Source organism: Physeter macrocephalus, chromosome 17, assembly GCF_002837175.3.
Source record: "Physeter macrocephalus isolate SW-GA chromosome 17, ASM283717v5, whole genome shotgun sequence".
NCBI classification, from domain to species: Eukaryota; Metazoa; Chordata; class Mammalia; order Artiodactyla; family Physeteridae; genus Physeter; species Physeter macrocephalus.
This window is the reverse complement of record NC_041230.1, coordinates 4,617,776-4,636,947: the sequence shown is the minus strand read 5'-3', so window position 1 is coordinate 4,636,947 and position 19,172 is coordinate 4,617,776. Positions and strand designations below refer to the sequence as shown.

The following is a 19,172-nucleotide window of genomic DNA, read 5'->3' as shown; positions in this document are numbered from 1 at the left end:
CCAATTTGGGGCTTCCCCGCTGGCGCAGTGGTTAAGAATCCACCTGCCAATGCAGTGGACACGGGTTCAAGCCCTGGTCCGGGAAGATCCAACATGCCGCAGAGCAACTAAGCCTGTGCGCCACAACTACAGAGCTTGCACTGTAGAGCCCGCGTGCCGCAACTACTGAAGCCCGTGTGCCTAGAGCCCGTGCTCTGCAACAGAGAAGCCACCGCAATGAGAAGCCCGTGCACCTCAACGAAGAGTAGCCCCCGCTCGCCACAACTAGAGAAAGCCCACGTGCAGCAACGAGGACCCAAAGCAGCCAAAAATAAATAAATTTATATTTTAAAAAAAGAGTAAAAAGGGGGGTGGGGCACAACAACAACAAAAAATATATGCTTAATACACGGATCTCCAAATTAAAAATCACGGCAGACAGAAGTTTCCTTCAAGTCTTCCAGCTGGTTAGAACAAGGCCAGGAAGTGTAACCAGGTGGTCTGACTAGAGGGTCCATGCTCTTGACACTGCTCCAAGGAAGGGAAAATAGTGCCCATTTACAATTTAGCTTAGACCATTCAATTGTCAGGTGTGTAACATACCTGTGAACAGATTACAAATCTTTAACCCTCAAAACTCAAGGATGACGTCTTTGAGCATTCCAGAGGCACCTCAGCATCCGATAACTAAGACAGGAAAGGCAGTCTGCGGGCCAGAGTATGAGTACAAAGTACAAAGAGTGCAAAGGAGAGGCAAATACTCCCAGAGACCAGATTCCTACAGATCTCCAGCATCATGTCTCTGTAGAGGGCCCTCCCAGCTGGACCAAATGCTCCCATACCATCTCAGTAAAACTCACACACAGGTCCATGAACTTGACTAAGCCTGCAACAACACACCCTTTAATCTCCAGTTATGCACATTTAATGATGTAGGAATTATTATGACCCCATGTTCTTTAATTTTCTCTTTGTTGAAGTCAAAGGCTACAAGTTTCAACAGTGGGAACAAAAAGTAAATGAGAAACTGTTGACATATGTGCAATGGAAATACACAGCATTGACCTGGTCGTTACATCTTTGTACAAATAAAAACAAATAAAGGGAATATTTGCAAGTCAAACCACTGACGACATATCTAAATAGACACAGATTTATTGAGAGGCAAGCTTCTTTCTCACCAGACATTCTCTATATTTTGTCATCACTAAATTAAATCTTGACCATTATGTAAGAATTTCCACTCTGACATAACTGATTGTTTTCGTTTCAGTGATTTACATGTATATAAGCCTTCACCTCAAAGCTATGACTTCTTTCTTGTTGTAGCAAACTGTATTTAATATTTGTTAAAGAAATTTGAACTTTCTCAACATTTAGGTACCATTTAAGTGACTGTGAAGAAGAGTTAATATAGCATGCTATCCTTTGAGCTTCAAAGTTTTGGGCTTCCCTGGTGGCGCAGTGGTTGGGAGTCCGCCTGCCGATGCAGGGGACACGGGTTTGTGCCCAGGTCCGGGAAGATCCCACGTGCCGCGGGGCGGCTGGGCCCGTGAGCCATGGCCGATAAGCCTGCGCGTCCGGAGCCTGTGCTCCGCAACGGGAGAGGCCACAACAGTGAGAGGCCCGCATACCAAAAAAAAAAAAAAAAAAAAAAAAGTTTGCCCTTGGCTACAGTTTGGGGCCTTAGATTTCAGGAGGCTTCCTATCATTCCCAGAAATGATGAATGGCTCAGTGCACCTATTGTTTGTGCAAACAAGGTGGCTTATGCTGCTAACCTGCTATGCTTCTGGAGGTCTAGAATTTTGTTATGCTCTAGACAGAGTGCCCAATAAAAATCATAGGCACTGAGGTTCTGTTTCCCTAGTAGACATTTCACACATGCAGTCATAATTCATTGACAGAACTTAAATTAAGCACTCAGAATTCCTAAAGCTTGTCCCTGGTTTCCTCTGGACTCCAGTCCTTGTATCTTTTCCCTTGACTGAGCTTGCTTTGTATTCTTGTGCTGTCATAAACCATCAATGATGAGTATAATATGCTGAGTCCTTTGATGCTTCCTAGTAAGTCATAAACCTGGGTAGTCTTGAGGACTTTCAACACAGTCATTCATTATGACTTTTAAAGTCTTATAGATCTGTCCATAAAAGCCCACATAGTTTCTCTTTGTGGTCAACATATGTCATATACTGTGCCAACTATACACACAGCTTTGTGTAAACACTGTGAGGGAGGCAAACATAAAAATACACTACTGTGTGTGGCCATTCACTAACACACACATATATTGTCTACTGAGGAAAATAAAAACGTAAAATGAACAGAATCAGGCAGTGGCTGGATGTGAGGATGATGAAAGAAAAATGGCTGTGAGGTGTCTGGCTTGGTCAACAAGATAGAAGATAGTGGAATTCACTGAGACTGTCTTTTCAGGCACCTCAAACACAATGTCTAAAACCAAATGCCAACCTTAGCCCTTTTCTACCTCCCTGCTTCCTCAAACTCGGAGATTATCTATATTTCCTACAAAGTTACAAGAGATGATGCAACCATTGAAGACTGAGTTTGGTTTCTCACTCAAACTGAAAGGATGGCCAAGATGTACTATAAAATGAGAAAGGGGGTTACAGATCAAATGAGTATTATTTGATCCGTTTTAGTAAAAATGAATAGTGACCAGGAAAACAAAGATTCATACTACAAGAAGGAATCTAGGAAAGTGATAAGGGCATGGACTCTGCAGCCAGCCTAAATGGCCTCCAATCCCTAATCTCATACTTTGTAACGACTGTACAATTTGGGGCAAACGCCTTAATCTTTCTGTTCCTCAGTTTGCTGATTTGTAAAATGAGGATAATATTACCTACCACATAGACTGGTTGCAAAGGTTAAGAGTTGATGTGTTTAAACATTCAAAACAATGGCTGATATACAGTAATACCACATGTTTGCTTGCTCTTAGAATTATTATGGGTGCATCCTTATGGTGATGGTCTTGGCCAAATGACACATGCATAAACTCAGTGTATATGAATACACAGAAGGTGTGGAAGTATGAACAGAGGGTAACAGACATGAGAAACATTCAACCTGGAGACACAGGTTTAATATTGTATTGTATTGTTTAATACATGGGCTGAAGACACAGACTCTCTGAAGAAGGGTAAGAACTCACAGAAACCAGGAAAGGACCTTCAAGTCAGAGAGGTGGGCAGCAGTCCAACAGTGGTGGGAGGGCGGGAGGAGGAGAGAAGACAAAAGGGAACTTTGTGAGACCTGCTTAAGTCAGGCAACCATGTGGAGGTCATTCTTTAGTTGTTAGTGGAGCGAAAGGGACATGAGGGGGTGAGGACAGGCTGTGGACAGAACAGTCACACAGGGTGTATCTGTGAGAGAAAAGAGAAGGTCAGAGCTCAATGCGCATGTAGGGGAGAAAGTGCCTGGGGGTGAGGAACACAGGTATAGATTGTGAGGACAGAAGGGGATTCAGAGGGAGAAGTTAAAGACCAAGAAGTAGAGGCACAAAAGAAAGACAGAGGCCCTATACAAGTTGGGGAATATGGGAGAATGTGTTCAACAACAAAGAGGAAGACTGAACCTGGAAGAGGAGTAGCCCATTCTCCTTTGAGGCTATAACAAGCCTTAGAGAGCTCGGAAATTTTACACACAAATCTTCCCTGGAGAACACAACTCTGAACAATCTGCAGGTTGCCCAGTTTTATTTTCTTGAGAAATATTTGTAGATAACAACACAGAAGATGGCAGGTCTTCCATTCCTCCAGATACTTTAGGATTTCTATTCCAGTATCAAGATAAACCACCAGAGAACCACTGACTTTGGACTACACAGTTTTGTTTGTTTTCTCAGAGTCCTTCTTTGGCATCATAAACTAGGCAAAGAAATAGAAGATGTGTAAAAGAACCAAATGGAAATCAGACAGCTGAAAAATTCAAAAACCAAAACAAAAATTCATTGGATGAGCTCAATAGTAGATTATATATGAGAGAGAAGGAATCAGTGAGCTCAAAGAGAAATCAATGGAAATTAATCAACGTGAGCAACAGAGAAAAACAGACTAGGGCAAACAAAAAGATGGGAGCCTGAGAATCCTATGGAACAAGAACAAGAGAACAAAGGGCTGAAAAAACTAGTTGAAGAATAACTAAAAATTTCCCAAATTTGCCAAATGGCATACACCACAAAATTTGAAAAGCTGAGCAAACACCAAACAGGATAAGCCCCCCAAATTTTATGGCAGGTTACATCATAATCAAACTTCTGAACTCTATATACAAGGAAAAACACTTTCAAAGCACTTGACATAACTGATACATTACAGATAAGGAAATAATGAGTCAAATGGCAGCAGACTTCTCAACTGAAACAGATCAGATTTCCCATCTGGAAGACAGAAGGAAATGACTTACTTGCCTTTCAAGTACTAAAAGAACTGCTGACCCTGAATCCTATATCCCACAAAAATATCCTTTGGGAATGAAAGAGACATAAAGACATTTTTAGATGAAGGAAAACAAAAACACTTGTTACCAGTAAATCTGCAACAAAAGACAGGCTATAGATGTTCGTGGGGCAAAAAATTTAAAAAGAAACTGTTAATGGAAGAAACTTGAGATTTCAAGAAGGAAGAAAGAACAATGTAATGAGTAAAAGTAGAAGTAAACAGACTGTGCTTCTGAGTTTTGTAAAAATTGTTTGACAGTTGAAGCAAAAAGAACATCATCCAATACGGTGTTCAGTATATGAAAAGGAAATACTTAAGACAATTATATTAAAAGAATGGGGAATGTAAAGGTACCCAATGGAAGTACAGTTTCTACGTGTCAAACTGCTAAAGTGTTGATACCGTAGGCTGTGATAAGTTATGTATGTACAATACAATACCTAGAGTAACCACTAAAATACAAGAGATATACTAAACAACATCACAGATATATCAAGTGGAGTTCCTAACATTAAAGTAACCCACAAGAAGGCAAAGCAAACAACAAAAAGTACCCCCTCAAAACCAAACAACAGAGCAACAAAAACATCATAAAATGGTAGTTGAAAGCCCTAAAAATATCAATAATTATTTTAAATTTAAATGGCCTATATATACCAATTTTAAAACAGAAATCAGTAAGATGGATATAAGAAAATGAGCCAAGTATATGCTATGCACAATATTCACATATTACATTACTTCAAATGTAACAATATAGATAAGGTTGAAAATAAAATTATGGAAAAATATAAACCATCCAAACATTAACCAAAAAACTCAATAGTGGCTACATTAATATCGGATAAAGTATACTTCAAAGCAAAAAAATTTAGAGGAGCAAAAAGAAAGCATAATGATAAAAGGGTTATTACACCAAGATGACATAGCAATCCTAAATGTGTATGCACCAAACAACAGAGCTTTGAAATACATGAAGTGAACATTGACAGAACTTAAAGGAGGAAGAGACAACTCTAGAATTAAACTGCAGGACTTCAACACCCCTTTCTCAGCTGTTGATAAAAATACGAGGCAGGAAATCAGCAGATACAGAAAATCTGAAAAACACCATCAATGAACAGTATATGGTACATACATATACAAACTCCACCCAATGACAGTAGGATACACACTCTTTTTTCAAGCAGCCTTACTGAACATTCATCAAATATCCTGGGTCATAAAACAAACCTCAAAAAATTTAAATAGCCAAATCAAACGTAAAAGAAATTAGAAGAAAGCACAAAATACTCCAAACACTGGGAAATGAAACAACATACTTCTAAATAATCCATGGGTTAGAGAGTCTCGAATAAAGAAATATTTAGAACTGAATGAAATGTAATTAGAACATAAGACAAGAAGCTAAAACAGTACTGTGAGGGAAGTTTCTAGAACTTAATGCTTACATTAGTAAAGTGAAAAAAAAAAACCCCTCAAATCAATAACCTAAGCACCCACCTCAAAAAACTGCAAAGGAAAATACTATCAAAGCAAGTAGAAGAAAGGATATAATAAAGACCAGAAAAAAAATATAATCAGTGAAATTAGGAAAAGATAGAGGAAAAAATGATATAAAGTGCTGGTTCCTTGAAATAAAAAAAATTGATAAATGTCTAAGAAGATTGACAAAGATAAAAGAGAGTTAACACATTTCCAATAATAGGAATAAAACAGGGGCTATAAGGACAGATTCTGCTGCCATCAAAAGGATAATAAAGGAATACTTTAAACAAATAAGAAAATTTAGATGAAATGGGACAATTCCTAGAAAAAGATAAACTATAAAAACTTATCCAATATGAAATAGATACTCTGGATAGTTCTATACATATTAAATAAAATAAATACATAATTAAAAAGCATCCAAAAGAAAAATCTCCAGGACTAAATGGTTCACTGGAGAATGCTACCAAACATTAAAAGAACAAATAAAACCAATTCTATACAACACACTGTCTTCCGAATAATAGAACACCTGTTAACACATGTTAGGAGGCCAGAATCACCTAGACACCAAAACCAGACAATGACAACTGAAAAAAATATATATAGAGAAAGAAAACTGCATATCACTGTCACTCATGAAATTAGAGGAAAACTTCCTCAACAAAATACTAGCATATTTAATACTGTAATATAATATATAAAAATAATTATACTCCATGACCAAGTGGGGCTTATTCCAAGGATACAAGGCTGGTTCAACATTCAAATCTCAAATGAATGTAATACATCATATCAACAGGCTACAGAAGAAAAAACACAGGACTCTATCAACTGATTACAAAAAAAGCATTTGACAAAGTTCAACACTCATTCACAACAACAAAAAAACTCAGTAAATTAGGAATATGGGAAACTTTCTAAACTTGATAAAGAAAACTCTATGAAGAAAACCTTACACTAACACCATAGTTAATGATGAAAATCTGAATGCTTTTCCCCTAATATCAGGACCCAGGCAAGAACATGTTTTCTCACTACTAGTATTTAACGTCATATTGGAAATCTTAGCTAGTGCAGTAGGACAAGAAAAAGAAATAACAGGTATACAGATGGGAAGAAGTAAAACTGTCTCTAATTGCAGATGATACTTCTATGTAGAAAATACCAAGCATTCTATCAAAAGAAACAGCAAGGTTGCAGGATACCAAAATAACATGAAAAATATACATATTTCTGTATACTACCAAAGACTGTGTGGAAACTGAAAGTTTAAAGATCAATGCCATTTATAACTACTCAAAAAAAAACCTATATATAAATCTTAAAAAAATTGTACAGGACCTATTATTGAGACTTATAAAATAGTAATGAAGTAAATCAAGCCATATCAAATAAATGTACAGACATAATGTTTTCATGAATTGGAGGTCTCAAAACAGTACAGATGCCAACTCTCAACAGATAAATCTGCCAATTTAACTCAATTTCTATCAAAATTCAATAGTTTTTTTCTGGTAAAAACAGACAAGCTTATCCGAAACTTTACATGGAAATTCAAAGTAACGAGGAGTGTTAATCAGTTTTAAATAAGAAGACTGAAGACAGAGGACTCACTTTACCTGATTAAAAGATTTACCACATAACTAGAGCAATTCGTAAACCAATAATAGTACAGGACCAAGAAAAAGTCTGAGTATTAGGTCTTTAAAACCACATGAAGAAAAGGTCTGTCTTTAAAGAATCAAAGCCTAAATAGTCTAAAATGGTGCAACAGAGCCCATTCATATGTGTATTCTTATCTCCTTAAATATAAAGGTATTTGATGGCTCAAACCAAAAAATTAAGGTCCTTAAGAATAGAGACAATGTTTTAGAACAAAGGAGATGTTCAATGAAAGTTTTCAGACCTGTCTAACTCTCTTTAAACTGGATAGCAATGAATGTATATACAAGACACATAGAGTCTAGGTTCTTTACCATGGAAACAAAACTATCCTCCTGCCAACTAAGGAATCAATGACAAAGTAGCATAGCTTGGCAAGGAAGTCTGAAAGAAACATTTTGTAGTTCATTTTCTATTTTAAGTCTCTCCCTTCTGTTTAAAAAAAAATTCCTGAGATAACACTGAAGTGTAAACTAAGAAGAAAGATGTAGCTGAAGGTTTTCCAAAGTGCATAATAACCACTGGGTCTCTCTTCTTGATGAATTCTCAGATGTAGAATAAGGCTCTAGGTTGGGTCAATTTCCAATATGACTCTTTAGATGACAACTGATATCCTGCAATAGGTATTCTCACAGGGAAGAAAATTGTGGGGTTTCTCTTTGGTATGAATGATCAGATTCTGAGTAAGATGTTTCCTCTGGCAAAAGATTTTCCTCAGTGGTTACATGCAAAAAGTCTTTCCCCAATAGGAGTTCTTGAAGATTGACTGAGGATTGCCCACTTGTGAAGGTTCTTCCCACATCCGTCACACTGACAGGGTTTCTCCCAGTATGAACCCTCTGATGCTGAGTTAGGGATGAGCTGCGACTGAAGGCCTTGCCACACTCACTGCACTCATAGGGCTTCTCTCCAGTGTGGATAATGGAGTGTCGAATGAGGTTTGTGCTCCAGCAGAAGGTTTTCCCACACTCGAGGCATTCATAGGGCTTCTCTCCACTGTGAATCCGCTGGTGCCTGGTGAGGCCTGACCTGCGGTTAAAGGCCTTCCCACACTCCATGCACTCGTAGGGCTTCTCTCCAGTGTGGATGCTGAAGTGCCGAATGAGGTCTGCCCGATTGCTAAAGGCTTTCCCACATTCTTTGCACTCAAAAGGTTTCTCTCCAGTGTGGGCCCGTTTATGCAAGATAAAAGTGGAGCAGTGGGTGAAGGCCTTTCCACATTCAGTGCACACGTAGGGCTTCTCCCCAGTGTGAATCCGTTGGTGCCTCTTGAGGTATGACCTGTGGTTGAAGGCCTTCCCGCACTCGAGGCACTCAAAGGGCTTCTCCCCAGTGTGGATGACATAGTGGTGAATGAGGGCTGCGCTCTCACAGAAGGCTTTCCCACATTCACTGCATTCGTAGGGCTTCTCCCCAGTGTGAGTCTGCTGGTGCCACATGAGGTATGACCTGTGTTTAAAGACCTTGCCACATTCAAAGCACTCATACGGATTCTCACCACTGTGGATGATGTAGTGTCGAATGAAACCTGGCCTATCTCGGAAGGCTTTTCCACATTCTTTGCACACAAAAGGTTTTTCTCCAGTGTGGCTCCTGTTATGCAAAACAAAAGTGGAGCGGTGGGTGAAGGCCTTTCCACATTCATTGCATTTATAAGGCTTTTCTCCACTGTGAATCCGCTGGTGTTGTGTAAGGTGTGACTTGCGGTTGAAGGCCTTGCCACACTCCATGCACTTATAGGGCTTCTCCCCGGTGTGGACCATGTGGTGTTGAAGGAGGTAAGTGCTCTTACTAAACGTTTTCCCACACTCTGTGCATTCATAGGGCTTCACTCCAGAGTGAATCCTCTCATGTCGAGCAAGGAGGCGTTTCTTATTAAAAATTTTCCCACATTCGTTGCATTTAAAGATACTTTCCTCTTCTTGAATCATGAGATCATTACCAGATCCACATGAGTCATGGTCATGGACAGTACCTCCTGGAGGGACTGGCTCCTCTACAATCCTTGAACACACACCACCAGGTGTCCCTAAGCTGCCATATTCAGAGCTTGGTTTCCCAGGGAGCTTCCCCTTCTGGGGTTCTATCTCTGGTCTCAAGTGTCCTTCTTGCATTTCCAATGACCCTTCCTGATCGTTGAATTGGCCCAACTGGGAGTCCTCTGAAACTCTTTGTATTAGTTGTTGCTGGAGTGAGACTCCCTCAGACAGGGCTGGCTCACAAGTGGTAGGTTCTGTGGTCTTGGGCTTTCCTTTGTCACCTGAAAGAAATTCAATACACAAAAAGACCTGTTAATAATGCCAACATGGAAGAAAGAAAATCAATATTTCAGTGAAAAAAATGAAGATGAAAATAATGTCTCTGTGTCTGCCACGTTTCCCGACCTCTGAATCCCAGGATAACAATTTCTTTCTTTCCTGATCCTTGGACTGTTGACACCTTGAAAGGGAGACCCAGAGAACTAGCTGGGTGAGGGGACAGGGTGCTGGAAAAAGACATAGTCAACTCCAGACTGGACAGTTATGCAAATAAGTAACTCATCTGGGCTCACAGAGAGTTCATGTTGAAGAGATGACTCAGTGCAAAGCCTGAAAGACCAACTATGTGATCAGAAGGTTGGGGTTTTAAGCCATAAGATAACAACTAGACCTCCAGAAACAGAAGAAGGGCAGGAGACTGAGTCATACAGGCACTGATTTAATCAGTTGTGCTTATGTAATGAGACTCAGTGAAATTCTTAGTTTGGCAATATTTCATGCATATATTGCCATACGTCAATGCCAGGAGGCTAACGAGTCTGAGGACATAGTAGCTTATGTGTGGAACCTCTCCAAAATCTGTTCCTAAAAAACATCTGATGCAAACCTATTGGACAAAGACTTTACAACAACCATCTTAAAAAAGCTCAAGGAGCTAAAGGAAGATACAGAGAAAGTCAAGAAAACTAGGTAAAAACAAAATGGAACCATCAATACAAAAAAAGAAAACCTAAAAAGCAATTAAAAAGAGGGAATTCCCTGGTGGTCCAGTGGTTAGGACTCCATGCTCTCACTGCAGGGAGCCCAGGTTCGATCCCTGGTCAGGGAACTAAGATCCCGCAAGCCATGTGGCGCAGCAAACAAAAAAAAAGAAAAGAAATGAAAAAGAAATTCAGGAGCAACAAGTTCAGTAACTAAAATGAAAAACTCACTAGAGGGATTCAAAGAAAAATTTGAGCAGGAAGAGGAAATAATCTGCAAACTTGAAGATAGGACAATGGAAAATATTGAGTCTGAGAAACAGAAAAAAAGAAAAGATTGAAAAATAGTGAGTAGAGCCTAAGGGACCTGTGATACACCCAATGAATCAACATAGTCATTAGGGAAGTCCCAGAAAGAGGAGAGAGAAAGGGTCAGAGAGAATATTTGAAGAAATAGCAGAAAACTTTCCAAATTTGATGAAACATCCAAGAAGCTCAATGAATTCCAAGAAAAATAAAGAGACTCACACTGAGAAAATTACAATCAAACTTTTGAAAGCCAAAGATAGAGAGAGTATAGCAAATATGAAGCAACTTGTTACATACAAGGGGCACTCAATAAGATTATCAGCAGATTTCTCATCAGAAACTTGGGAGGCCAGAAAGCAGTGGTTCAATATATTCAAGTGTAAAACAAACAAACAAAAAGTGTCAAGTAAGAATCCTGTATCTGGCAAAGCTGTCCTTCAAGAGGGAGGAAGAGGGACTTCCCTGGTGGTCGAGTGGTTAAGACTCCATGCTTCCAAGGCAGGGGGTGAGGGTTTGATCCCTTGTCAGGGAACTAAAATCTCACATGCAGCTCAGCACGGCCAAAAAAAAAAAAAAAAAGGGAGGAAGAAATTAAGACATTCCCATATATGAAAGCTAAAGGAGTTTGTTACCACTAGATCTGCTCTGTAAGAAATTCTTAAGGGAAAATTCTTCCAGGGTGAAATGTAAGGACACTAGACAGTAATTCAAAGCTATACCAAGAAATAGAGATCTTGATAAAGGTAAATACATGGGCAATTATAAAAGCTAGTATTACTTTGTAACTCCACTTGTTTTTAATATATATATATTTATTTATGGCTGTGTTGGGTCTTTGTTGCTGCACACGGGCTTTCTTTAGTTGTGGCGAGGGGGGGCTACTCTTTGTTGCGGTGCACGGGCTTCTCATTTTAGTGGCTCCTCTTGTTGTGGAGCATGGGCTCTAGGCACGCAGGCTTCAGTAGTTGTGGCACGCAGGCTCAGTAATTATGGCAAACGGGCTTAGTGGCTCTGCAGCATGTGGGATCCTCCCAGACCAGGGCTCGAACCCGTGTCCCCTGCATTGGCAGGCAGATTCTTAACCACTGTGCCACCAGGGAAGTCCCATGTAACTCCACTTTTTGTTGTTACATGATTTAGAAGACTTTTTAAAATTGTTAATCTAAAGGCTACTATTATTGTAACTTTAGTTTATAACTCCATGTGTAGTTTCCTACATAATTTAAGAGACTAATGCATTTAAACGATTAGCAGTTTAAGTTTCTAGGCATACAATATATAAAGATGTAACTTTGTGACATGAACAATTGAAAGGGGAGATGACAGAGCTGTAAAGGATTTTTGTTTGTTTGTTACTGAAGTTAAGCTGGTATGAAGTCAAATTAGTGTTAAAACTTTAATATGTTAGATGTCATTCCCATGGTAACCACAAATAGCTATAGAATATATGCAAAAGGAAATGAAAAAGGAATTTAAATGTTTCACTACAAAATGTCAACTAAACACAAGACTATAACACAGAAAATGAGAAAGAAAAAAGCTATAATGCATATAGAAATCAAATATCAAAATGACAGAAGTCTCTCCATATCAGCAATTACTTTAAATGTAAATGGATTAAACTCTTCAATTAAAAGACAGAGATTAGCAGAATTGATAAAAACACATGATCCAGAGACTTCCCTGGTGATCCAGTGGTTAAGAATCTGCCTTCCAATGAGGTGACACATGTTCGATCCTTGGTCGGGGAACTAAGATCCCACATGCCTTGGGGCAACTAAGCCCTGGAACCGCAACTGCTGAGCCTGCACGCCAGAACTAGAGAGCCCACATGCCGCAACTACACAGCCCACACACTCTGGAGCCCACGCGCTCAACTACAGAGCCCATGTGCTACAACTACTGAGCCTGCGAGCTCTGGAACCCACGTACACGTACCACAACTAGAGACAAGCCCACGCATTGCAACAAAGAGCCCACGTGCTGCAGCAAAAGATCCCACGTGCCACAACTAAGATTCCACGCAGCCAAAAATAAATAATATTAAAAAAAAAAAAACCCATGATCCAACTATATGCTTTCCACAAGAGACTCACTTTAGATCCAAAGACACAAACAGATTGAAAGTCAGAGGATGGAAAAAGATATTCCATGCAAATACTAACCAAAAGAGAGCAGAGGTTTCTATATTAAAATCAGACAAAATAGGCTTTAAATCAAAAAAGATTACAAGTGACAACGAAGGACATTATATAAATAAAAGGTATAATACAGCAAGAAGATATTACAATTGTAAACATTTACATAATGATAGAAGATCAAAATACATGAAGCAAAGAATGACAGAATGGAAGAGAGAAAGAGCACTACAACAACAGATGGAGACTTCAACGTCCCATTCTCAATAATGGAGAGAACAACCAGACAAAACATAAGTAAAGAAATAGAGAACTTAAATAACATAATAAACTAACTAGATCTAACAGACACATACAGAACATTTTACCCAACAAAAATAGCATACACATTCTTCTCAAGTGTACATGGGACATTTTCCAGGGCAGACCATAGGTTAGGCCACAAACTAAGTCTCAACAGATTTAAAAAGACATCATACAAAGTATGATTTGTGTCTAATGAAAACAAAAACTTAACATATCACAACTTACAAGATGCAGTGAAAGCAGTGTTAAGAGGGAGAGTTGTAGCTATAGATGCTTCCAGTAAAAAAAAAAATAAGACCTCAAATCAACAACCTAACAACATAATTAAGTAGGAAAAGAAAAGCGAACTAAACCCATACCTAGCAGTAGGGAATATGAAAGATTAAAGATAAATAATACAGGGGACTTCCCTGGCAGTCCAGTGGTTAAGACTCTGCGCCCCCAATGCAGGGGGCACGGGTTTGATCCCTGGTCGGGGAACTAAGATCCTGCATTCCGTGGCCACACAGTTAAATAAACAAACAAACAAATACTTTTTAAAAGGTAAATAGTACAGAGAATAAAAAAATAGAGAAAAATCAGTGAAACAAAAAGTTAGTTATTTGAAAAGATCAACAAAATTGGCAAAAACCTTTAGCTAGAGGAACGAAGAAAAAGAAAAGACTCAAAATAGTAAAATCCAAGATGAAAGTGGGGATATTACTTTTGATTCTATAGAAATCAAAACAGAGTATAAGAGAATACTGTGAAGAACTATGCACTAACAAACTGGAAAACCTAGATGAAATGAACATATTCCTAGAAACACAAAACCTGTAAAGACTAAATCATGGAGAAATAGAAATACTGAACAGACCTATAACTAGAAAGGGATTGAATTAGTAATCAAAATCTCCCAACAGGGCTTCCCTGGTGGCGCAGTGGTTGAGAGTCCACCTGCCGATGCAGGGGACACGGGTTCGTGCCCCGGTCCGGGAAGATCCCACATGCCGCAGAGCGGCTAGGCCCGTGAGCCATGGCCGCTGAGCCTGCACGTCCGGAGCCTGTGCTCCACAACGGGAGAGGCCACAACAGTGAGGCCCGCGTACCGCAAAAAAAAAAAAAAAAATTGAGGAGCCTTATAATACCAGGTATTGGTCAAGGCATGGGTTGAAGAAACCTCCATTCTTTCCTGGTGGAAGTGTAATTGGTATAGCCCCTTTAGAACACAACAGGGGCTTCCCTCGTGGCGCAGTGGTTGAGAATCCGCCTGCCGATGCAAGGGACACGGGTTCGTGCCCCAGTCCGGGAAGATCCCACATGCCGCGGAGCGGCTGGGCCCTTGAGCCATGGCCACTGAGCCTGCGCATCCGGAGCCTGTGCTCCGCAACGGGAGAGGCCACAACAGTGAGAGGCCCGCGTACCACACACACACACAAAAAGAACACAACAGGAATTATCTTGTAAACTTGAGAATTTGCACAGCCTATAATCCAACAATTTCACTCTAAGAAACATTAAAAGACAGCCCTAGGGCTTCCCTGGTGGCGCAGTGGTTGAGAATCGGCCTGCCAATGAAGGGGACACGGGTTCGAGCCCTAGTCTGGGAAGATCCCACATGCCGCGGAGCAACTGGGCCCGTGAGCCACAACTACTGAGCCTGCGCGTCTGGAGCCTGTGCTCCGCAACAAGAGAGGCTGCGACAGTGAGAGGCCCACGCACCGCGATGAAGAGTGGCCCCCGCTCGCCGCAACTAGAGAAAGCCCCTCGCACAGAAATGAAGACCAAACACAGTCAAAAAAATAAATAAATATATAAATTTATTAAAAAAAAGACAGCCCTAAACATGAGCAAGATGACCAATATATACAAATGTTTTTGGCAGCACTGTGAGAGTGAAAAAAATGTGAACAATTAAATGCTACAGACAATGGATGAATACAGTGTGAGACAAGAACGTTTTAAATTTATTTTCTTCACTGTAAGGAACTTCAGCATATTTTTACTTTGAGCAGAGAAAAGGATAAAGTTATAAAGCAAGCAGAATATAAATGATGAAGGCACTTTCATGAAAAGCTATTTTCTAGATTCTGATGTCGGAAGTGGCCATGCCCAGGGGCAAGACCTCTTCAACTAGGTGAAAAGAGAAGCTACAGATACGAGAGTCCAAATGAGTGTGGAAGGGCTGAAGATCAAGTAATATGAGGAGGCAGACTTTACTTTCAACATGAAAACTTGCTGACACATTAGTGGTCACATGCTGAGACATCTGTGGCTACACCTGGGGTAGCTCACACAGGACACAGAGCTGACCAGAGGCATAAAGCAGATGTAGAGCCCAGTTAGGGGAATTACTAGCATCCCGCAAGGAAAAGATGATGAGAGCTTGGACTCGGAATGCGGGGACAGATCTGATGGGAGGTGGTAGAAGTGACAGATTCAGGAGATGTACACGATGTAAAACGGACGGGATGTGGGAGGTGGCCGGACGCAGGGGCCGATGGAGGTGGAGGGGTGAGGAAGTCTCTGGGGCTGTACTCAGTCTCCAACCTGCTTGGACGGCAGGACCATGCGCTCTAACTTGGGAGGGGAAGGAGTGAGCATCGTGACGGGTTCCTTGTCGGGCATGCTGACTCGGTGCCTCTGAGATATTCAGGTGGAGAAGGGCAGAGAGCGGAGGGCAGAGGCTCGGAACTGCCCCTCCGAGGGGCTGTCGACGGGCTGCACACAGACACTCGCAGGCTGGTGGGGCCGCCCGAGGGACTAGGAGGCAAAGAGCACGACTCTGCCGGGGCCCCATCACCACACACGGTGGCCCTAGTGCCCTCAGCAGCCCAGATGTGGGGCACAGCAGGACAAATGTCACCGTCAGGTTTTACCAAACAGGAGGAGTAGGGAGACGTGCAACAGGGGAAGGCTTCTTGAGTGTCTGGACGGACAGGGTGGGAAAGGGGAGGCAGAAGAGAGCTGGAGAGGAGCTGGGAGAGGAAGGAAGGCCCTTTTCCTCAGAGGTCAGAGGGAAACGTGAGATGCATTACTCATTACAATACAGCGACATGAATGACACCAACGGCCCACGAGCGAGCCACTGCGGCGCAGACGCTGTGCTAAGCGGTTTTATGCTTTAACGCGTTATGTGACTACATCCCCAACAACCCAGGGACGGAGCAACTATCAGGAACAGACTGAGCGCAGCAGACCACACTCGCCAAACCATCTGCCCCTCTCCTTGGACACACGGCTCAGCCCCATCTCCCAGCCCCGTCCCCCGAGTGTGGCCAAGTGCCTAGTGCCTGTCAGCGGAAACGGGGAGCTGGTGTTTGTGGGAGTCTTCCTTGCCCTCTCACTCTCCTCTGCCAGCTGCAGGAGGTACGGACAACCTTCAAGCCACATGCTGACGGCAGAGCGGACCCGGGTCCCTGAACAGCTGTGTGCTGCACAGTCACACGGACCGGGTGTGACTCAGAAAAAGTGCTTCCAGGGACATCCCTGGCGGTCCAGTGGTTAAGACTCCGAGCTTCCACTGCAGGGGTCACGGGTTCGACCCCTGGTCAGGGAACTAAGATCCTGCATGCTGCGAGGCGTGGCAAAAGAAAGAAAGAAAGAAATACAAAAAAAGAACAACTGCTTCCATATGCTGAGCACCAAGATGCTGGAGTCTGTCTGACACGGCAGCTAAGATTTAACTTAGTCAAACTTATATATACAAAGACACAACGAGATCTCGAAGTTCACTAGGGCCGCAGAGCTGGTGATCGGTCGGCACCCAGGTTTGAAGCCCAGGCAGCTGGAGCCCAAGACACATCTCAGCTCATGCACCTCTATCCTCCAGGAGGACAGAGGGACCTGGGGTCAAAGGGCTCCGTGGCCTCCAGACCACCACAGAGGCCCGAACAAGATGCTTCCCCAAGGAACCGGGGCCAGCGACCTCCCCCTGCAGGGTCTCCCAGCTGCCCACATCTTGGCTCCTACCTGGACAGGTGCTTCGGGAGAGGTCTTTCTTCACCGTCCACAGCTCCTGCCCCTGCTCCAGCTGGTAGATCAGCTCAGATCTGGGAACAGGACACCCTGTTCATGGAGAAAGGAAGAAGACACTAGGATTTCTGTGAAAACAAAGAAAACCTCTCAATCTAGTGTGGGACTTCAGGATGTGGACAAGACCTCCAAATGAAGCTGCTCCCATGCATATACAAAATGCTGAATTGTGAACTGGAAACCAAAGACATGCCACACTGCCATGGAGTTTTTATTCCTAAGTCAAAAACTAACATATAGTGTATAATCGTAGTAAAAGGACTGTGTTCAAGCAACTTAAATGCATTACATCATTTCAAAATTGAAATAAATTTATGGAGTAATTTAAACAACTAACATATTTAAAACATTGACTCTTGGGAATTCCCTGGCAGTCAGTCCAGTGATTAGGACTCTGTGCTTCCACTGCAGGGGGCAATGGGTTCAATCCCTGCTGGGGAAATAAGATCCCGCAAGCTGCATCGTGCAGCCAAAAAAAAAAAAGAAAACTGACTCTTTTCATTCAAAACAAGTTATGTGTCTTCATCGATCTAGTTCTTTTTTTAGAACCCAAGCAAAGTTTTGCATTGTTCTTCCTATAGGCCACAGAGGATTCTATCCTAGGATTTCCTCACAGCATTCCCAGCAAGGACATATTGCGATCAGCACCATGTTTAAAAAAATTATAGTTCATTTACAACGTCATATTAGTTTCAGGTGTACAGCAAAGTGATTCAGTTATATATGTATATATATGTGTGTGTGTATATATATTTATATATACACACACACATACATATTCTTTTTCAGATTCTTTTCCATTATAGGTTATTATAACATATTGAATATATATAGCTCCTTGTGCTATACGGTAGCACCTTGTTGTTTATTTTATATATGGTAGTGTGTATCTGTTGATCCCAAACTCCTGATTTATCCCTCACAACCCACCCCCCAACTTTGGTTACCGTAGGTTTGTGTTCTATGTCTGTGAGTAACCCTATTTTATAGATAAAAACCATACAGAAGCCAACGCTCAGGCAGACAATGTGATTTGCCAACGAGGCCAGAATTGGTGAATGGCTGAGCCAACATGGAGACCAGGTCCAGCCATCTCTGCTCTGTGTGCTGTTTTACCACAAAGCTACACAACACTGTTCCAGAAGGTGCTGGATGCAGGCATGGGGATGATGAGACTCCTGTGGAGTAACAACGGTAGTGGTGGCAGCGTGCTTCTCAACTGCTAACCTGCGCGTAACCTGGTCACACGAGGCACAGTTCTGACCCGTTCCCATAAGTTAGTCGTGTTCCCTTGCTACGGCCCTGGCAAGTAGATCCCGTCTTACCCCATTTTGCCAACGAGCACCCCAAGACACAGACAGCTTCAGCAATTTGCCCAGGACCACAAGGTTTCAAGGAGCAGAGTGGGGACTGAGCATAAGAGTCTGGCTCCGGACCCTGGGCGCCCCAGCACTACACTAAGGAGGAAACAGCAGACACCCCTGAGTGGGGCCAGCATCCCGAGACCAAGTGCAGGGCAGCTGTGAGGCAGGGATGTGAGCACGGAGATTCACCCGTTGGGAACAGGGGCCCCCGGGGCAGGCGCACACTCAGCGACTCTAGACTGCAGCGTTTCATGAGCTACTAGAAAATAATAAAATTGAGACTCCGACACAGTGGTGTATGGTCACAATGGACAATTACAGAAACATCAAATAACATCTACTTTCATCAATATTTCATAAAAGGACTGTTGCTTAAAATAAACCCACAGGGCTTCCCTGGTGGCGCAGTGGCTGTGAGTCTGCCCGCCGATGCGGGGGACGCGGGTTCGCGCCCCGGTCCGGGAGGATCCCACGTGCCGCGGAGCG

General features: G+C 42.0%; 1 protein-coding gene across 1 annotated transcript in view; it reads right to left on the bottom strand.

Annotated features, from left to right (window-relative positions):
- Positions 1 to 401: 401 nt before the first annotated feature.
- ZNF805 (zinc finger protein 805) overlaps positions 402 to 19,172 on the bottom strand; it is a 24,563-nt gene continuing 5,792 nt past the window's right edge. The window contains exons 3-4 of the mRNA XM_007127435.4: positions 17,260 to 17,355; positions 402 to 9,856 (exon numbers count right to left, since the gene is read on the bottom strand). Of these exons, the coding sequence (XP_007127497.1) occupies positions 8,226 to 9,856; positions 17,260 to 17,355 (1,727 nt within the window). The 3' untranslated portion in view covers positions 402 to 8,225. The remainder of the gene's footprint in view (positions 9,857 to 17,259; positions 17,356 to 19,172) is intronic.